The sequence below is a fragment of the Diabrotica virgifera genome, chromosome 1, assembly GCF_917563875.1.
Source record: "Diabrotica virgifera virgifera chromosome 1, PGI_DIABVI_V3a".
Classification (NCBI taxonomy): domain Eukaryota; kingdom Metazoa; phylum Arthropoda; class Insecta; order Coleoptera; family Chrysomelidae; genus Diabrotica; species Diabrotica virgifera.
In genome coordinates this window covers 12,015,038-12,031,329 of record NC_065443.1, presented here as the reverse complement: position 1 = coordinate 12,031,329, position 16,292 = coordinate 12,015,038, and the positions used below count along the sequence as shown (strand labels likewise).

The following is a 16,292-nucleotide window of genomic DNA, read 5'->3' as shown; positions in this document are numbered from 1 at the left end:
GTTGATTAATAGCAAGCTGAAATTTTGTTAATAGCTTAACGGTGCAGTGTCTAGTCGGACAAACTTTGATGTATGGGAACACTGGAACAGGGGAAGTTTTAACTGTGGAACAGGTTAAAAATTTAAAACGTCAGACTACGAAAACGTTTCGTGTATTTTGTCGGCAGAACTTTAATTGATTTGTTACCATTTTATTAAACTCTCATGTAAAAATCAGACTGGTGTTTATCACCAACTGGGCATTTTAATGAGTTTTCGTAAGGGACGTTTATAGTTAAAATTAAAATAATTTAAATTATTAAATAAATAAAAAATAAAAATAAAAAAAAAATTAGAGTGACACAATTTAATGGTATTATTTGTGGGATTAAAAATTATCTTTTGATAATTTTAGCTTGACAAGCTAATGTTATATTTTAACTAAATTTTTCATTAGAGATAGGTGTTAAGTTATCATCTTATGGTTTAAAATTCCATTTTAAGTATTTTTCAAAAATATCTTGCATGCAGACAAAGTCATTTCAATTATTAGTAATATTGTTAATTTTATTCGTTCAAGAGGATTCAAAATTGTGAATTCATAGCATTTTTGAAAGAGTTAGAAACAAAACACACTGATGTCTTACTTATACCACAATCATTTTCGATGGATAAGCTTGGGAAAAATTCTTAAAATATGCGGCAAATTAAGGAAGGTAATTTCTTTATTTTTAGAAATGAAAAACTGCGACACATTTGCTAAATTTATAAGTTTTGAATGGCCATGAGATTTTAAGTATACCTGGACATAATCATTTAAATATTTTAAACATAACATTGCAGAGCACAAATTTATACGCACAGAAACTTTTACAATGAAACTATTCATTCATCATATTTATAAAAAAAGTTCGAATTTGTTCATGTTTCATCATTAAAATCATTAAATAATGTAGCAGAAATATTTTTTTATTATTTAATTCTTTCAAAGAAAACAAAAACAGTACCTAATATTTTATTTGGGAATTAAGCCACAATTTAAGTTTGAAATTAAATAAGTATATGTGACGTCTCGATTTCCACTTCGGATATCGTCATTTTTTTCAAAAATCTTTTTTTGATAACGATTTCCGAAGTGGAAGTCGAGACGTCAAATTATATTTATTTTAAAACTTAAATTGTGGCTTTATTAGTCACAGCTTCAGAACATTATTAAAAAAGAGTGAAGGGAATCTAAGAATTTTTAAAAATTATAACTTCATTTATTTTTATTTAAATGACGTTTCCATCTATTTAAGTACGGAATTTTTCTTTAAATATAATAAGTAGCTAATAGCAACGGGAAAAAGACTATATATTTCTATTTAGCTTAAGAGAGTAGGCGCAAAATTTTATTTTAAATGAGATATTTGAAATTAAAAATCACACTTAATTTTCTCTTTTTTGCACCCCTGTAACTTTTAAAATAAACATTATAGAGGTTTTCAGGGACTGTTGGCTCTCGGTAATAATGTAGTATTTCATTCTGCGTTTAAATTTTTCAAAGATACTTATTAGTGTTCTCAGGATTCGAAAAAAATTGATGCATTTTAAAAGCGTTTGCCCGAAATTTTGCGCATACGCTTTTTAATGCCTAGACAACTAAGGACATTGTCATGGTACAGTTGATTTCGCAATCAGATTATAGTGTCATATAGTTGAGTAAATGTCTTGTTACTTAGTAAAGTCGACTTCATTGTCTTTACAAAGAAACGCTAATTGTATCGAACATCTGCCGACCCTCAGGTGAGTACCGATCCCACAAGGATAGAAATTAGTTTTATTTATTAATTTTTTATAAAGAAAAATCTGCTATCCAGCTAGGATTCGAATTCAGAACCCAAAGAACGTCATTTAATCAAAATTATATAAAGTTAAAAATTTGAACATGTCAATTTAACAAAAATGCGGCCCTTGATAATAGACCAAAAACTTTTTTGGCCCTTACCAAAAAAAGTTTGCCCACCCCTGTTCTAAAGTGTACTAGTAATACCTTAAATTATTTTGTTTACTTTTACATTTTTATAGGAAAAACGAATTTGGATATATCTTTAAATATCATATAAAAATATTTGCTATCCAGTCAAACTATCACAGCTATGCACTATTTAAAACTCATACATAGACAAATACGACTTGCATGAGTTGTATCAAAATCTTCTCATAGCCATCCTTAAGGTCGGGGGTGATAAATAATTATAATTATATTATAATTAAATTATATATTTAAATGTGGGGAGGGGGATTAAATCAGCATATTCAGTGTCATAGGATATTAAAAAAAATCAAGGAAAATAAGAAATCAAGAAAAATAAGCCAAATAAACTTTTAAAGGCACTTTAAAAAACAATGAAATTTGCGGTGGACATCAGAACTAATCATTCGATCATGTGAGAAAAAAAATTGAGAATGATTTTATTAGCTTATGAGTTTCTCGAGGTAACGCTGTCGAGTTTTTTTTAATAATTGATGGATTCGACCGTTACTTGATGGAAGTTCATTTTATCTCACAATAAAACACTGAAAAACGTTTGTTTTCTATACTTCCACAAAATTTATTACAACTATGTTATTACTACAGCTGTTTCGGCAAAGTGACTTTCTCAAGTGATATATTTTACAATGTGTTTGCCTTTTTAAGTCTTTAACTGAAGAGGTTGAGGAGTGGGGAGCTGTTTGTCTCAAGTTGGTCATTCAGAATTATATCTGTATTTTTCAATTTATTAATTTCCATTGATTCTAAAAGCGATAGCTTAAGGCCTTTATTTTGAATATGTAGAATTTGAAAATCTTCATTGAAAGAATGATTATGATCTAGAAGGTGAAGTGCGTATGTAGAAGTGTCTGTTTTTCTATTGTTATAAGCCCTTTTGTGTTCTGCTATCCGTTTGTCAAAAGTTCTGCCAGTTTGACCGATGTAAGTTTTCGGACAATCACCACAAGTTAGTTTGTACACACCACTCTGTAGTTGCTTTCTCTTTCGGCTTTTATTGTTTTTAATATGTTTGCTTAAGTTGTTGTTAGTTCTGAAAGCTGGTGTTATTCCTTTCTTTTTTATGTATCTGGCTATTTTTGTTGTTATTTTGCCAGTATATGTGAGAGAGCAGAAGGTACTGGGTTCTTTCTGTGGTGGTGGATACACTAATTTCAAGGCTTTCTTATGGAGTTTTTGGTTTAAAATGTTGTTAACTGTTTGTTCGTTATAGCCATTGTTTACTGCTATTTGTCTAATGATATTTAGTTCTGTCTCGAAGTTATTTTTTGTCATAGGAATTTTTGTCAGTCTATGTATCATGCTATGGTAGGCTGCTAATTTGTGTTGTGTAGGATGGGATGATGAATTGTGTATAGTTGTATCAGTATGGGTAGGTTTATGATATACGGAGAACTCATGTTTGTTGTGTAGTCTGGTAATCGTCACATCTAGAAAGTTTATGGAATTATTCTGTGCTGTTTCTATTGTGAACTCAATATTACTATGAAGTGAATTAATGTATGATAGAAATTGGTCAAGTTGTCTGTTAGTTCCTGTAAAGCAGGCTAGTATGTCATCCACGTATCTCCACCAATATAAGAACTGTTTATATACGGGGTGTTTAGAAATTGTTGTTTCAAGTTGGTTCATAAATATATCTGATAGTAATGGGCTTAGAGGATTACCCATAATAAGCCATGCACTGTTGTTTGTGTAAATTTGATTATTGAATTCAAAATAGTCTTGATTTATGCAAATTTCAAGAAGGTGTAAAATTTCAGATGCAATGATCGGATTTGTACTATTATGTTCTAAAAGGTTTTTAACCAAAACAAAACTTTCTGTAGGAGGAACACTAGGAAAAAGATTTTTTACGTCAAATGAAATTAGTCTGGAGTTGTTGGGCAATTGAAAATGTATTTTATTAACTAGTTCTAGTGTATTTTTTACGGTGAATTTAGGTGAAAATTTAGTGTATTCTGTAATAATATCTGACAGTTTTTTTGAAAGTTTATATGACGGAGCTGTATAAAAAGAAACTACAGGTCTTATTGGGTGGTCAGGTTTGTGTAGTTTAATAAAAGAGTATAATTTAGGGGGTTGTGGGTTCATAATATTAAGTTATTTCTGTTCTGTTGGATTTAGTATTGATTTTGAATTTTCAATGGCTAGTTTAATTTGTTTTCGGTATTTTTCTGTGGGGTCTTTGTTTAGTGTTATACTATTTTGGTTATTTAAAAATTCTATTGTTTTGTTATTATAAAAAAAGTGACTATACCTGCACAAACAACAGTGCAGGGCTTATTATGGGTAATCCTCTAAGCCCATTACTATCAGATATATTTATGAACCAACTTGAAACAACAATTTCTAAACACCCCGTATTTAAACAGTTCTTATATTGGTGGAGATACGTGGATGACATACTATCCTGCTTTACAGGAACTAACAGACAACTTGACCAATTTCTATCATACATTAATTCACTTCATAGTAATATTGAGTTCACAATAGAAACAGAACAGAATAATTCCATAAACTTTCTAGATGTAACGATTACCAGACTACACAACAAACATGAGTTCTCCGTATATCATAAACCTACCCATACTGACACAACTATACACAATTCATCATCCCATCCTACACAACACAAATTAGCAGCCTACCATAGCATGATACATAGACTGACAGAAATTCCTATGACAAAAAATAACTTCGAGACAGAACTAAATATCATTAGACAAATAGCAGTAAACAATGGCTATAACGAACAAACAGTTAACAACATTTTAAACCAAAAACTCCATAAGAAAGCCTTGAAATTAGTGTATCCACCACCACAGAAAGAACCCAGTACCTTCTGCTCTCTCACATATACTGGCAAAATAACAACAAAAATAGCCAGATACATAAAAAAGAAAGGAATAACACCAGCTTTCAGAACTAACAACAACTTAAGCAAACATATTAAAAACAATAAAAGCCGAAAGAGAAAGCAACTACAGAGTGGTGTGTACAAACTAACTTGTGGTGACTGTCCGAAAACTTACATCGGTCAAACTGGCAGAACTTTTGACAAACGGATAGCAGAACACAAAAGGGCTTTCAACAATAGAAAAACAGACACTTCTACATACGCACTTCACCTTCTAGATCATAATCATTCTTTCAATGAAGATTTTCAAATTCTACATATTCAAAATAAAGGCCTTAAGCTATCACTTTTAGAATCAATGGAAATTAATAAATTGAAAAATACAGATATAATTCTGAATGACCAACTCGAGACAAACAGCTCCCCACTCCTCAACCTCTTCAGTTAAAGACTTAAAAAGGCAAACACATTGTAAAATATATCACTTGAGAAAGGCACTTTGCCGAAACAGCTGTAGTAATAACATAGTTGTAATAAATTTTGTGGAAGTATAGAAAACAAACGTTTTTCAGAGTTTTTTTTAGTTTCAACGATTTTTGATTTGTTGGTACCATGGTATCTACTCAGAAGTGAAAATATCGAAATATTTGAAAAAAAGGATGAAAATCTATAGATTTTCAATATATTTATTATTGTTAAACAAAAAATAATCATAAAACAAAAAATATTTTGACAGCGTTATTTCACGAAATGTGTAAAGAAAATATAGACAAAATTTCATGTGTCATTTTTTATAGGTTCCTGGTCGTGGCGATAGGGATATTGGGGAGCGTGACTGGGGTAAGTAAAACCAATTTTTTTTTGTCATTTTATTCCATCTACTTTTTTTATCATATTACATAAACAAATAATAGTATTTTTGTTTATGTAACATGATGTCGACTGTTTGGAGTGCTAATATCGAAGTGGAGTAGAAAACCAGAAAGTGCGTGTATGTTCACAAGTGAAATCTTTTGATATTTACCTCTTACTCTTAGAATATAAACTTTTTCTGAAAAACCTTAAACTCAACAATTATATCTATCTAATCAGCCCTAAACCTCTATCCTTGGATATAGGCCTCCTCTTCCTTCTTCCATGCCTCTCTATCTTGGTCAATTTGCATCCATTTTGACCCAGTGTGTTTCTTCAGGTCATCTGACCATTGCATCTGTGGCCTTCCCCTTTTTTGTTTGTGGTTCCACGGTCTCCAATGTATAATCAACTTAGTCCATCTTTCATCCTTCTGCCGTAGGGTGTGTCCGGCGAACTTCAATTTAAGCTTTGCTACTTGGGTTGAGACATATTTCACTTTTGTTTTGTTACGGATCCATTCGTTTCTTTTCCTGTCTGATAATTTAATGTTCAGCATTTGTCGTTTCATGGATCTTTCTGTCTTTGCTAATTTTTCCATATTTTCTTTGGTAAACGTCGATGTCTGAGAGCCATATATGAGGACAGGGACTATACATTGATTGAAGACTCTTGTTTTTAGGTATTGCGGGTATTTTCTGTTTTTTAGAATATAAGTTTTTTTCGAATGATACCCAGGCCAATCTTATTCTTCTCTTTATTTCTTCGGTCTGATTGTCTTTATTTAATCTAATGATTCTGTCCTACATATAATATATACTCTTTTACTGGTTCTATTCTTGTTTGTGCCGCTGTAATTGTCCTTCTTGTTGATTGGTCATGGTTTTTGTTTTACTGTAATTCATCTTCAGTCCTATCTTTGTCGAATCTCCATCTAGTTCTTCCATCATTCTTTGTAATTCTTCACTTTGTTCTGTTGTTAATACAATATCATCAGCATATCGTAAGTGATTCAGATATTGCTCGTTTATGTTTATACCTAAGCCATCTCAACATTCCCAACTCAACAATTATTAACTCTTTTAATTTTTTGTTTATTAGAAAACCTGTTCTCAAGATTGCATTTGTACCCCCAGTATTACAGAAAAAATGGTTTTCTATTTTAAGTCCAATCCCTAACTGCCAAGTTTCTTTAAGATTATAATATCATATTAATTTGTATTTATTTACTTCTGCAGCTAAGTAATTCCTTCCTCAATTGGTCCTTTGATATTCCACATTCCACATTCCTGTCTGTATATACAGGGTGTTTGGTAAAGAATAGGCCATAGCTTAACCTTAGATTCCTGAGGTTAAAATAGGTCGATTTAAGCTAACTTAGTACGAAAGTTGATAATAACCGAAATACAGGGTGTCAAAGTTAAACTTTTATTTTATTTTTCCTTGAATAGTTCCTAACAGGCATGGGATAATAACACAAAATTGGGTAAGCGGAAGTTTTTGAGACGAGAAATCTAAATTCGCCACTAAAAATGATGTATTACCCAGAGGGCACTATATACGCCTTTCAGCGCTCATTTAATAGGTTCAATTTTTTTTATTACCCTCTACATATACTTTTTGAATTAAAACTTTTATTCTATTAATATTTTTACTTAAAAAAGGTATTCTACATTCATCTCGCTAAACTCAACTGTTTTCGAGATAAACGCAATTTAAATCTGGAGGCAACATAAGTTTTTGCATAATATCATTGTAGGTACACCCGAAAAATAACTTAAAACCATAAAAATTTACAAAAATGTATCGCAAATTTCTTCAAATGGAATTTGCGATCTAATGACATCAATATAAGAACTGACACAATTATTATGGGTTCAAATTTATTTTTCGGGTCTAACTACAATGATATTATGCAAAAAAATTATATTGTATAGCAGATTTAAAAAGCGTTTATCTCGAAAACAGTTGAGTTTAGCGAGATGAATGTAGTATACCTTTTTTAAGTAAAAATACTAAAAAATAAAAATTTTGATTCAAAAAGTATGTAGAGTGGGGAATAAAAAAAATTGAACGTATTAAATAAGCGATGAAAGACGTATGTGGCGCCCTCTGGGTAATAAATCATTTTTGGTGGCGAATTTAGATTTCTCATCCCAAAAAAAACCGCTTACCAAATTTCGTGCTGTTATCCCATGGCTGTCAGGAAATATTCAACAATAAATAAAATAAAAGTTTAACTTTGACACCCTGTATTTCGGTTATTATCAACTTTCGTACTAAGGTAAGTTAATTTAAATTGACCTATTTTAAGCTCAGGAATCTAAGGTATTAAGCTATGGCCCATTCTTCACCAAAGACCCTGTATTTTGTTTATGCTAAACTGTTTTTATTTTTTGCTACACTATAATATAAGTATAGCAAAACTTCTCGTTTTGCTTTTCCATGCTTTGTTTTTACCATTGCTTTGTCTCTTTCTATTTCATTTGTTAGTTTTTGCAGTATCTTTGCTTATTTTTTCCAGTCTGTCTTCTGGATTCCACTCCCATATTTCATTTATATTTATATAAATTGATTAAAATAATTTATCCTTTCATGATTTCTTTATCATTCAGAAATTTTTCTGTAGTAAAATTCCACGCTCTAACCACCTGTTGTAGGGCTTAAAATCAGATTAACATCAGATGTGCCTTTTTGAGATGTCAACGCTCCTCTCTAGGGGGTGTACCATTCATTTGTGTCATTAGTTCAAGTATTTTCAGGGCGTATTTTTACATCTTTGTTCTTTTCCGACAAATAAATCATTCGAGCGAGACATACATGTTGAAAGTTGACCATAAAGTTGACTATATTCTTATTTTGTTCCTGCTCTTTTGCTTTGTCGGTCTGGATTTTAAGTATTTAAATTTTTAGTAGGAGCTTATAGTGTGTTTTTTTTGTATTGTGTTTAAGCGTTGATTGAAATATTGATATGGGTTTAAGTACAATACCTCAATCAACGGTTTAAGTAATATCAGTATAATATAAGAAAATAGGCAGAAACTTGTTGAGGGATAAGCGTGATATTATCAATGGGAAAGGCACCAAAGGAAATAAAGCAAGCATTATTTCCTGTTCTTCGCCATTTGTGTTTTCCTTGTCAAGATTTACTCTTATCTTGTAATATCTCTGGTATGTCGCTGTTTCACTTTTTATTGATCTGCTTCTTCTGTTTTCTCTATTACTTTAGCTTTCCACACTCTTTTCACTTACTTGTTACTGTCCATCCGAACCATGTCAACTTTTTCTTCTTAAATCGTCCCAAGCAACGGTTTAACTTTAAGTTTGTTTCTTATTCCTTCGTTTCTGAGTCTGTCTGTTTTTATTGCCTCTATCGTTCTACTAAGTTATTTCATTTCTGCTGCTTGTATCCTACTCTGGTGTCTTGTGGTTGATTTTAACATCAACAAATCAAAGCCAGCCAACGGCGTAACCAGGATGATCCTAAGGGGGGGAGGGGGTTACAACTTCAAAATGGCTTGATTTTTTAACAACACATATTGGTGTTAAGCGTATAGAGTTCAAAGTAGATCCCAATGGAGGGGGGGGGTTATAGTTATAACCCCCAAATCCACCCCCTGGTTACGCCTATGAAGCCAACCTAAAGCTTTACAAGATTAAAAACGTCACTTATGTCATTGTTGTTAAATACAGTATGGTGTAAATGAAAGGAATAAATTCGTTATTTTGTAAACCGGCGACTTTAAAGAAAAATCTCGAAACAGGTCGATTTTTATTTTTGAATTATGATATTTTGCCATATAGGTATGTATGTCATTTTAGTGACGTCGTCCATCTGGGCGTGATGACGTAATCGATGATTTTTTAAATGAGACTAGGGGTCGTGTGCTAGCTCATTTGAAAGATCATTAAATTCTCTAATTAGTAATATAAACATTTACATAATTATTTATACAGGGTGCCCAGAATTTTTTTTAATTTAAATTATTTGACAAAAAAAGGAGAATTTCTGTGATTTATTTAATTCAAAATACACTTTATTGCTGTTATAAAACAGTAAAAAAATGCGTATATAATATAACAAATAGGCATTTCATTTTGTCTTTCAAATTACTTTTACTAAGTGTTTACTACTTTACTATGATATACCATCTATATGACGACAATCTCACCCTAGTAAGTTGTTTTTAATACATAATTTCACTGTATCTATAATATCAGTCTAGCGTCCCTGATGATGTTAGAGTTAGCTGTGATGTTAGCTGTGATATTAGTGGTCTTCTATTCAGCTGTCTACCCAATAATTTTTGGTTATTTGATATATATCTGGCTTTAACTCAACGTTTCAATGAACGGCCAAAGAGCCAATAAACTGAATCTTTCGTTTCCCGTCTTGTTTTTGGGTAGAGTTTTTACAGTTGAGTCCGCGAGTCTTTACCCGGGCGTCATTAATACCTGGCGAGATAAAACACATACTTCTTACCTAGCATCATTCTCTTCCACGCATGAAAGTAATGACAAACCAGCTGCCGCCTGTTATTAAGTAAAAACACATGTTATTTTTATGAACGATCTAGAGTCAGTGCATTGAAAAGAGATAGGTACAAATTAAGACGATTGGGGATGTTTTCACATATTTTAAGTACATTTTCTGACGTTTTGGTTTGTTTACTTTTGTGGCTGTCAGTTTGTTGAAATTTTTGCATTTTGAAGTTTTTTATAGTATACAAATAAGTGTATACTTGCGTTTAGTAAATTTGCGACTTATTTCGTATACTTTAAATGATAACGCATGGATAAAGACTCGCGGACCCAACTGTACACGCTTCATTGTTAAGAACGAAAGGTTCTACACTGGCCGCTCGCTGTGACAGGGATAGTTGTCAAAATTGTAAGGAATTTGTAAATGTTTGGAAAAAATCTTTATTACAAAGATGATATTGTATTACAGTTACACCATAACATATATTCAGCTTTTATTAGTCAGTCATAGGCAGACAAATTTTCTAGCAATTTTGCTTTTTCTTTAGAGACAAATCCAGATAAAAGAATTTGAAATGATGATAGAATATGAAGTAAAAACAGACGTACTCTCAATCATTTATTGTAATCGTCTCTCAGCTGTCTCTCACCACTTATATCACCACCCTCAAGAATTTCCATACACTTGTTAAACTTTACAACAATCTTCGTCCATTACACCATATCCCATTAGCATAATTTGAGCAAGATATCGTATTATTGAAAACTCAGGGAGTAGCCCCTTGTAGCGGAATCATTTAGTGACTTGTAATCGTTGACCTGAAGATGCTCTGCATATTGTAGAGAGCGAAACCGGTCTTTGGAAGTTACAATAAATGATTGAGAGTAAGTCTGTCTTTTACTTCATTCAAAATGAACGCTCACAAGCACCTATTCAAGAGCTGATAGAATACTTTTGTTTTTGGTCAATCTAATTTTTGAATTGGATATAAGTTGATCAGTACACTGAATAAAAAACAGAAATAATTCTAGTAAAAAATAATAACAATTGCGTTCACTTTTTCAAAAATAATAATAATAACTTAGGGATCTTGCTTCCTTGAATCCAAAGCCGAGGCAGTTTTGGGAGAAGTCCGGACCCCATGGACCCCTCCCTTGGCTACGTGCCTGAGGTACGTTATTGTTGTTACTCTTTCCAGATCTGTTCCATCGACATTGACCTTCACCCTTCTGTTTTGGTGCTTGCTGATGACCATCGTTTTGTCTTCTTTATTTTCAATTTTATTCCAAATTCTCTACAGGCTGTCATTACTCGGTCCATTAGGTGTCATCAGTGTATCGCAGGTTATTTATACATTGCCCGTTTATATCGAGTTTATATACCATCCGAGGTATCTTCCAAAAGCTTTCTTAAATATCTTCTCAGAGTAAACGTTGAACAGCAAAGGTGACAGGACACATCTCTGTCGTATCCCCTTCTCGATATTGATTTTTCCAGATGTATAGCTTTTTATTCTGACTTTAGCCTTTTTGTTCTTGGTAGAGGTTTGAAATAATCCTTGTCTTTATCGTCGATATTACATGACCTTAAAATATCTATTAGTTTATCATGTTTCACCACGCAAAAGCCTTCTGAAAGTATATAAAACACCATGATACGTTGCAGGGTTGGTATGTCGAGTTGAAACACTGACTCTAACCTATAACTTTATTTATGATTTACAACATCCATCAACATAAGGTTACAAAGAATGTTGTTTCGCGGGGTAGTCTTTCAGGACACCCTTGTCGTAGGACGGCTCACTAGCATAGTAACGATCTTGATAATAACAATACTATAACCATTTTGATAATCCCTCTGTGGGCTATTTATATCTCCTTATAATTTGGACTTTGAAAAGTAAACTATACGTGAGCCTCTACGAGGTTACATAAACAAAACTGCATTAATCAACCTTCGTTTTGTTTGCATATTTAGAAGCAATATCTTTTTGTAACAACCTAAATTTTTTTGATACATATTATATTATACAGTAAGGGGTTTTTCCCTTACTGTACACAACATATCTACATCTTTCGACTAGCACACGTATTTAAAAAAGTGCCTCTCTTATTCCTTGACGTTTATAACGTTACGATATCATTATTATTTAATAAAGTACCAGAAATACCGGTACTATAAAGTACCAGCAAATGAAGGAGGATTATCCAACATCTACAAGATGCAAAGCCCGTACCGACGATGCAATTTCTTCTGTTAATTATAAAAAATCCGATTCGATACGAGTTGATTTATAAAGCAGGTTCAAAAACTTAATGGGTTTTTTTTCGTACAAAACTCAAAAGTGCATTAAGTTGCTTGCCGTATATTTTAAGTGACACAGTTTTTGAAACCCGTAAAGCCATTAAATGAGCGAAATGAGCGAGAGATAATTGAGCGACCCGGAGTATAATAGTGAGTTGCAAATATCGGGTGTGTAGTTGGGTGGTCGTCTCTTAAATTTATTACAGATCCATGATTTAAGTATTAACCACGTATGAGTTTCTCCTTATACAGGGTGTCCCCGAAAATAGTGCGTTCCTTTAAGGCAGGGGTCACCAATTGGCGGACCTCCGTATCCGGACCGTGGGCTAGTTTTGTGCGGACCGCCATTAAATTCAGAATAAGGTGTTTAGCAATTTTGAAAATGTTTGGCCATAAGATTGTATACTATGTTTGGCTCAAGTGCGAAGCCGCTTTATCAAAAATGAACTTTATTTGTAAAAGACGCATTTTCGAGGCTTGAAAACTCATAATATGTAAATTATTCGATTTCAAGTTGCCAAGTACCTGAATTGAAGTTTATACATTCAATTTCAATATTCTTCTACGTAGTCACGGTTTATTTCAATATAGACCGTTGTTTTTTAATCGTTAATTATACGCCTCTACTCGACTTTAAAGACGCCTCGGTCGCACTTTATGGTGCGTCTCTGTCGATACGTATTATACGTACTTATGCGATAAATACCCAACAAATACTTGACATTTATTAAAATTTTATAATTTATTATTACCTAATACAGTTTTTTTAATAATTCATTTTTTATTTATTCAATTAATTATTGTCAATGTGCTAATTACATAAGCTAAGAAAAACAACGGTCTAAATTGAAATAAGTCCCGAATACTCATCAGAATCTTGAAATTGAATGTTTAAACTTTTTTTTTTGTGAATTTGATGGCCTTGGCCGAGCCAATTAGCCAGACATTTTGTTATTTTAAAAACAAACAAATTTGATTTTTCAATCAGAGGAATTTTTTCTCTAAACTCTAAATACATAACAAACTAACATTATTATCTAAATTATTATTATCTAAATAATACTCTGTTTTGGTTGTAAATTTTTATTTTTTTTGTATTTTTTTTATATTGTTAATTTGTTTTTTTTTATTATTTTTTTTTATTGTTATTTTTTATAAATTGTTTTTTTTTACTACGCTAAGACGTAAACCCGATTCAACATCGCGGAGGTTTACATCTTCTTAGTTTTTTTTCTTTTTTTTTTGCTTTTTTTGCTTTTTTTGCTTTTTCTGTTTTTTTTTGCTTTCCTTTTCTCTTTTTTGTTCTTTTCTTTTTTCAATTATAATATACAATAATTACTTAAATATTGTTTAAACTTCAATCTTGCATAAACTTCAATTGCACTTGACAATCGCAAAAATAATAATTTACACATGAATTTTCAAGCTTCGAAAATGCCTATTTTCGCATTTTTCAAATTTTAAATCGTTTAAAACTCGAAATCTATCTGTATTAAATAGTGTGTTGTTATGCCTTCTAGGTCGTAATTAATTAAAACTCTCTTCTTAGTTCAAATACATTATATTATTTACATTCAACTCCATCAATGACTAACCATAACAATCTGTTTACATATATCAGTAGCGACCTACCTTACATTAATTAAATACTGAGTACAACAATCTTTCTCCACCGAGTTAATGTTTATATACACATTTAAATAATAACAAAACATGACAATTCAATGTTACTTGCGGTTATTGATACAAGAACAGATACTACATGGATTAATGACTTTGAATGAGTTTTAAACATATTTTGTACAGGGTGATATTATAATACCACATATCTATAGTTTTGAGAAAAATGACTCTTTTTTTTGTTAGGATGACTCGAAAATGCTAAAAACATAATTATTTTCGTGGAAAAAAAGGTAATGTTTTGGATATGGTAAAAAAATTGTTCTGCCCAAAAATTTTGCATGGCACCCTTCCGATTTGTTTATAGGGGATAATTTTTAACAAGAATCCGCAAAGAAATCTAATTAGAACAACCAGACACATGTAGCAATAAATCTGGACCCCGGAAGTGTCATAGGTTGTCGAAACGGACCCTCAGGGAATCTAATTGGTGACCTCTGCTTTAAGGTATGGATATAATACACAATTTAGAACCAAAAAGTCATATAACATTTTTTTCTAAAGTTAACCGTTTCCAAGAAAAAAATTACATTGTTCTCCATATAAAAGTCAATTTTTATTTTCATAAATTTGAATGACGTGGCAACGTAGCCTAGAAGAACTTGCTGTGACTGAGGAAATTTAACCTAATAACCCCTCCTTTTTTACTTTGAGGTGTGATTTTTGGGGTTGTTGTCATCGTATCTGCAAAATAATGGATATAGGTTTGGTTGATATTTACATTATTTTACCTACCAGATGCAACTGACCTACAAACCTGCTTTTTTAATCTTTAGATTTTTGAGTTGCGCGTTTGTTGCCAGACTTCAATTTGCATATCAAAATGTATTTTCGTTTTTTGGTCAAACGGATCAATTTAGAAAACAATGTTATAAGACTGTTTTGCTCTACATTGTGCCTTCTACCTATACTTATAAACGAACGCACTATTTTCAGGGACACCCTGTATACTGTCTGAAATTGTCAGCATATAAGTGCCAGATTTCTAAAAAGTGTACAAGGATTATAGCTAAAACGATACAATAGGTCTGAATCCAGCGTACCAAAAAAAAAGTTTGATTAATAGCAAGCTGAAAATTTGTTAATCGCTTAAGGGTGTCTAGTCGGACAAACTTTGATATATTGGAACACTGGAACAGGTGAAGTTTTAATTGTGGAACAGGTTAAAAATTTGGAACGTCAGACTACGAAAACGTCAGATGTATTTTGTCCGACAGAACTTCCAATTGATTTGTTACCCTTTCATTAAACTCTCATGCAAAAATCAGACTGCTATTACTAACCAACATGATTTCTGTCATTTGACATGCTCTTCGTGTTCCACTCATTAAAATGCCCAGTTGGTAATACACACCACTCTGACTTTTGCATGAGAGTTTAATGAAAGGGCAACGAATCAATTGGAAGTTCTGTTCGACAAAATATATCTGACGTTTTCGTAGTCTGACCTTCCAAATTTTTAACCTGTTCCACAATTAAAACTTCCCTTGTTCCAGTGTTCCCATATATCAAAGTTTGTCCGACTAGACACCGTTAAGCCATTAACGAATTTTCAGCTTGCTATTAAACAACTTTTTTTTTCTTATGCGGAATCCAGGCCTACAAGGATTATAGCGGTCATACAATTTTATATAATAGAATTTGTCGTTAGCTTCAATTTCCAGCGATAATTCTCTTGAGGTCAGCGGACAGGTGGTAGTCGCTGGGAGCCATATCTGGTGAATACGATGGCTGCGGAAGCAAGTCGAAGTCGAATTCATGAAATTTTTCCATTGTTTTCTTTGATATGTGGCACGGAGCGTTGTCTTGATGAAAAAGTCTTCCTTCTTCTTCCTCAAATTGGTCCAATTTTTCGTGATTTCGTCAAACGCTCCAATAAGGCAATGTAATAGTCACTGTTAATTGTTTTTTCCTTTTTAAAATAGTAGTTGAATATTATACCATGCGCATTCTAAAATACTCATGCCATGACCTAGCCAGCCGACTGTTGCGTCTTTCCACGCTTTGGAGTCGTTTCATCATGTGCAGTCCACCCGACTGACTGTCGATTGGACTCTGGGCCCTGATTCTAATTCAAATTTCGACTCAAAATAAGTCGCAAT

General features: G+C 32.3%; 1 protein-coding gene across 1 annotated transcript in view; it reads left to right on the top strand.

The window, feature by feature from the left end:
- Positions 1–16,292, top strand: part of LOC114326278 (collagen alpha-2(IV) chain) — a 73,876-nt gene that overhangs the window by 12,213 nt on the left and 45,371 nt on the right. Inside the window, exon 2 of the mRNA XM_028274624.2 lies at positions 5,669–5,711. Coding sequence (XP_028130425.1) covers positions 5,669–5,711 — 43 coding nt within the window. The remainder of the gene's footprint in view (positions 1–5,668; positions 5,712–16,292) is intronic.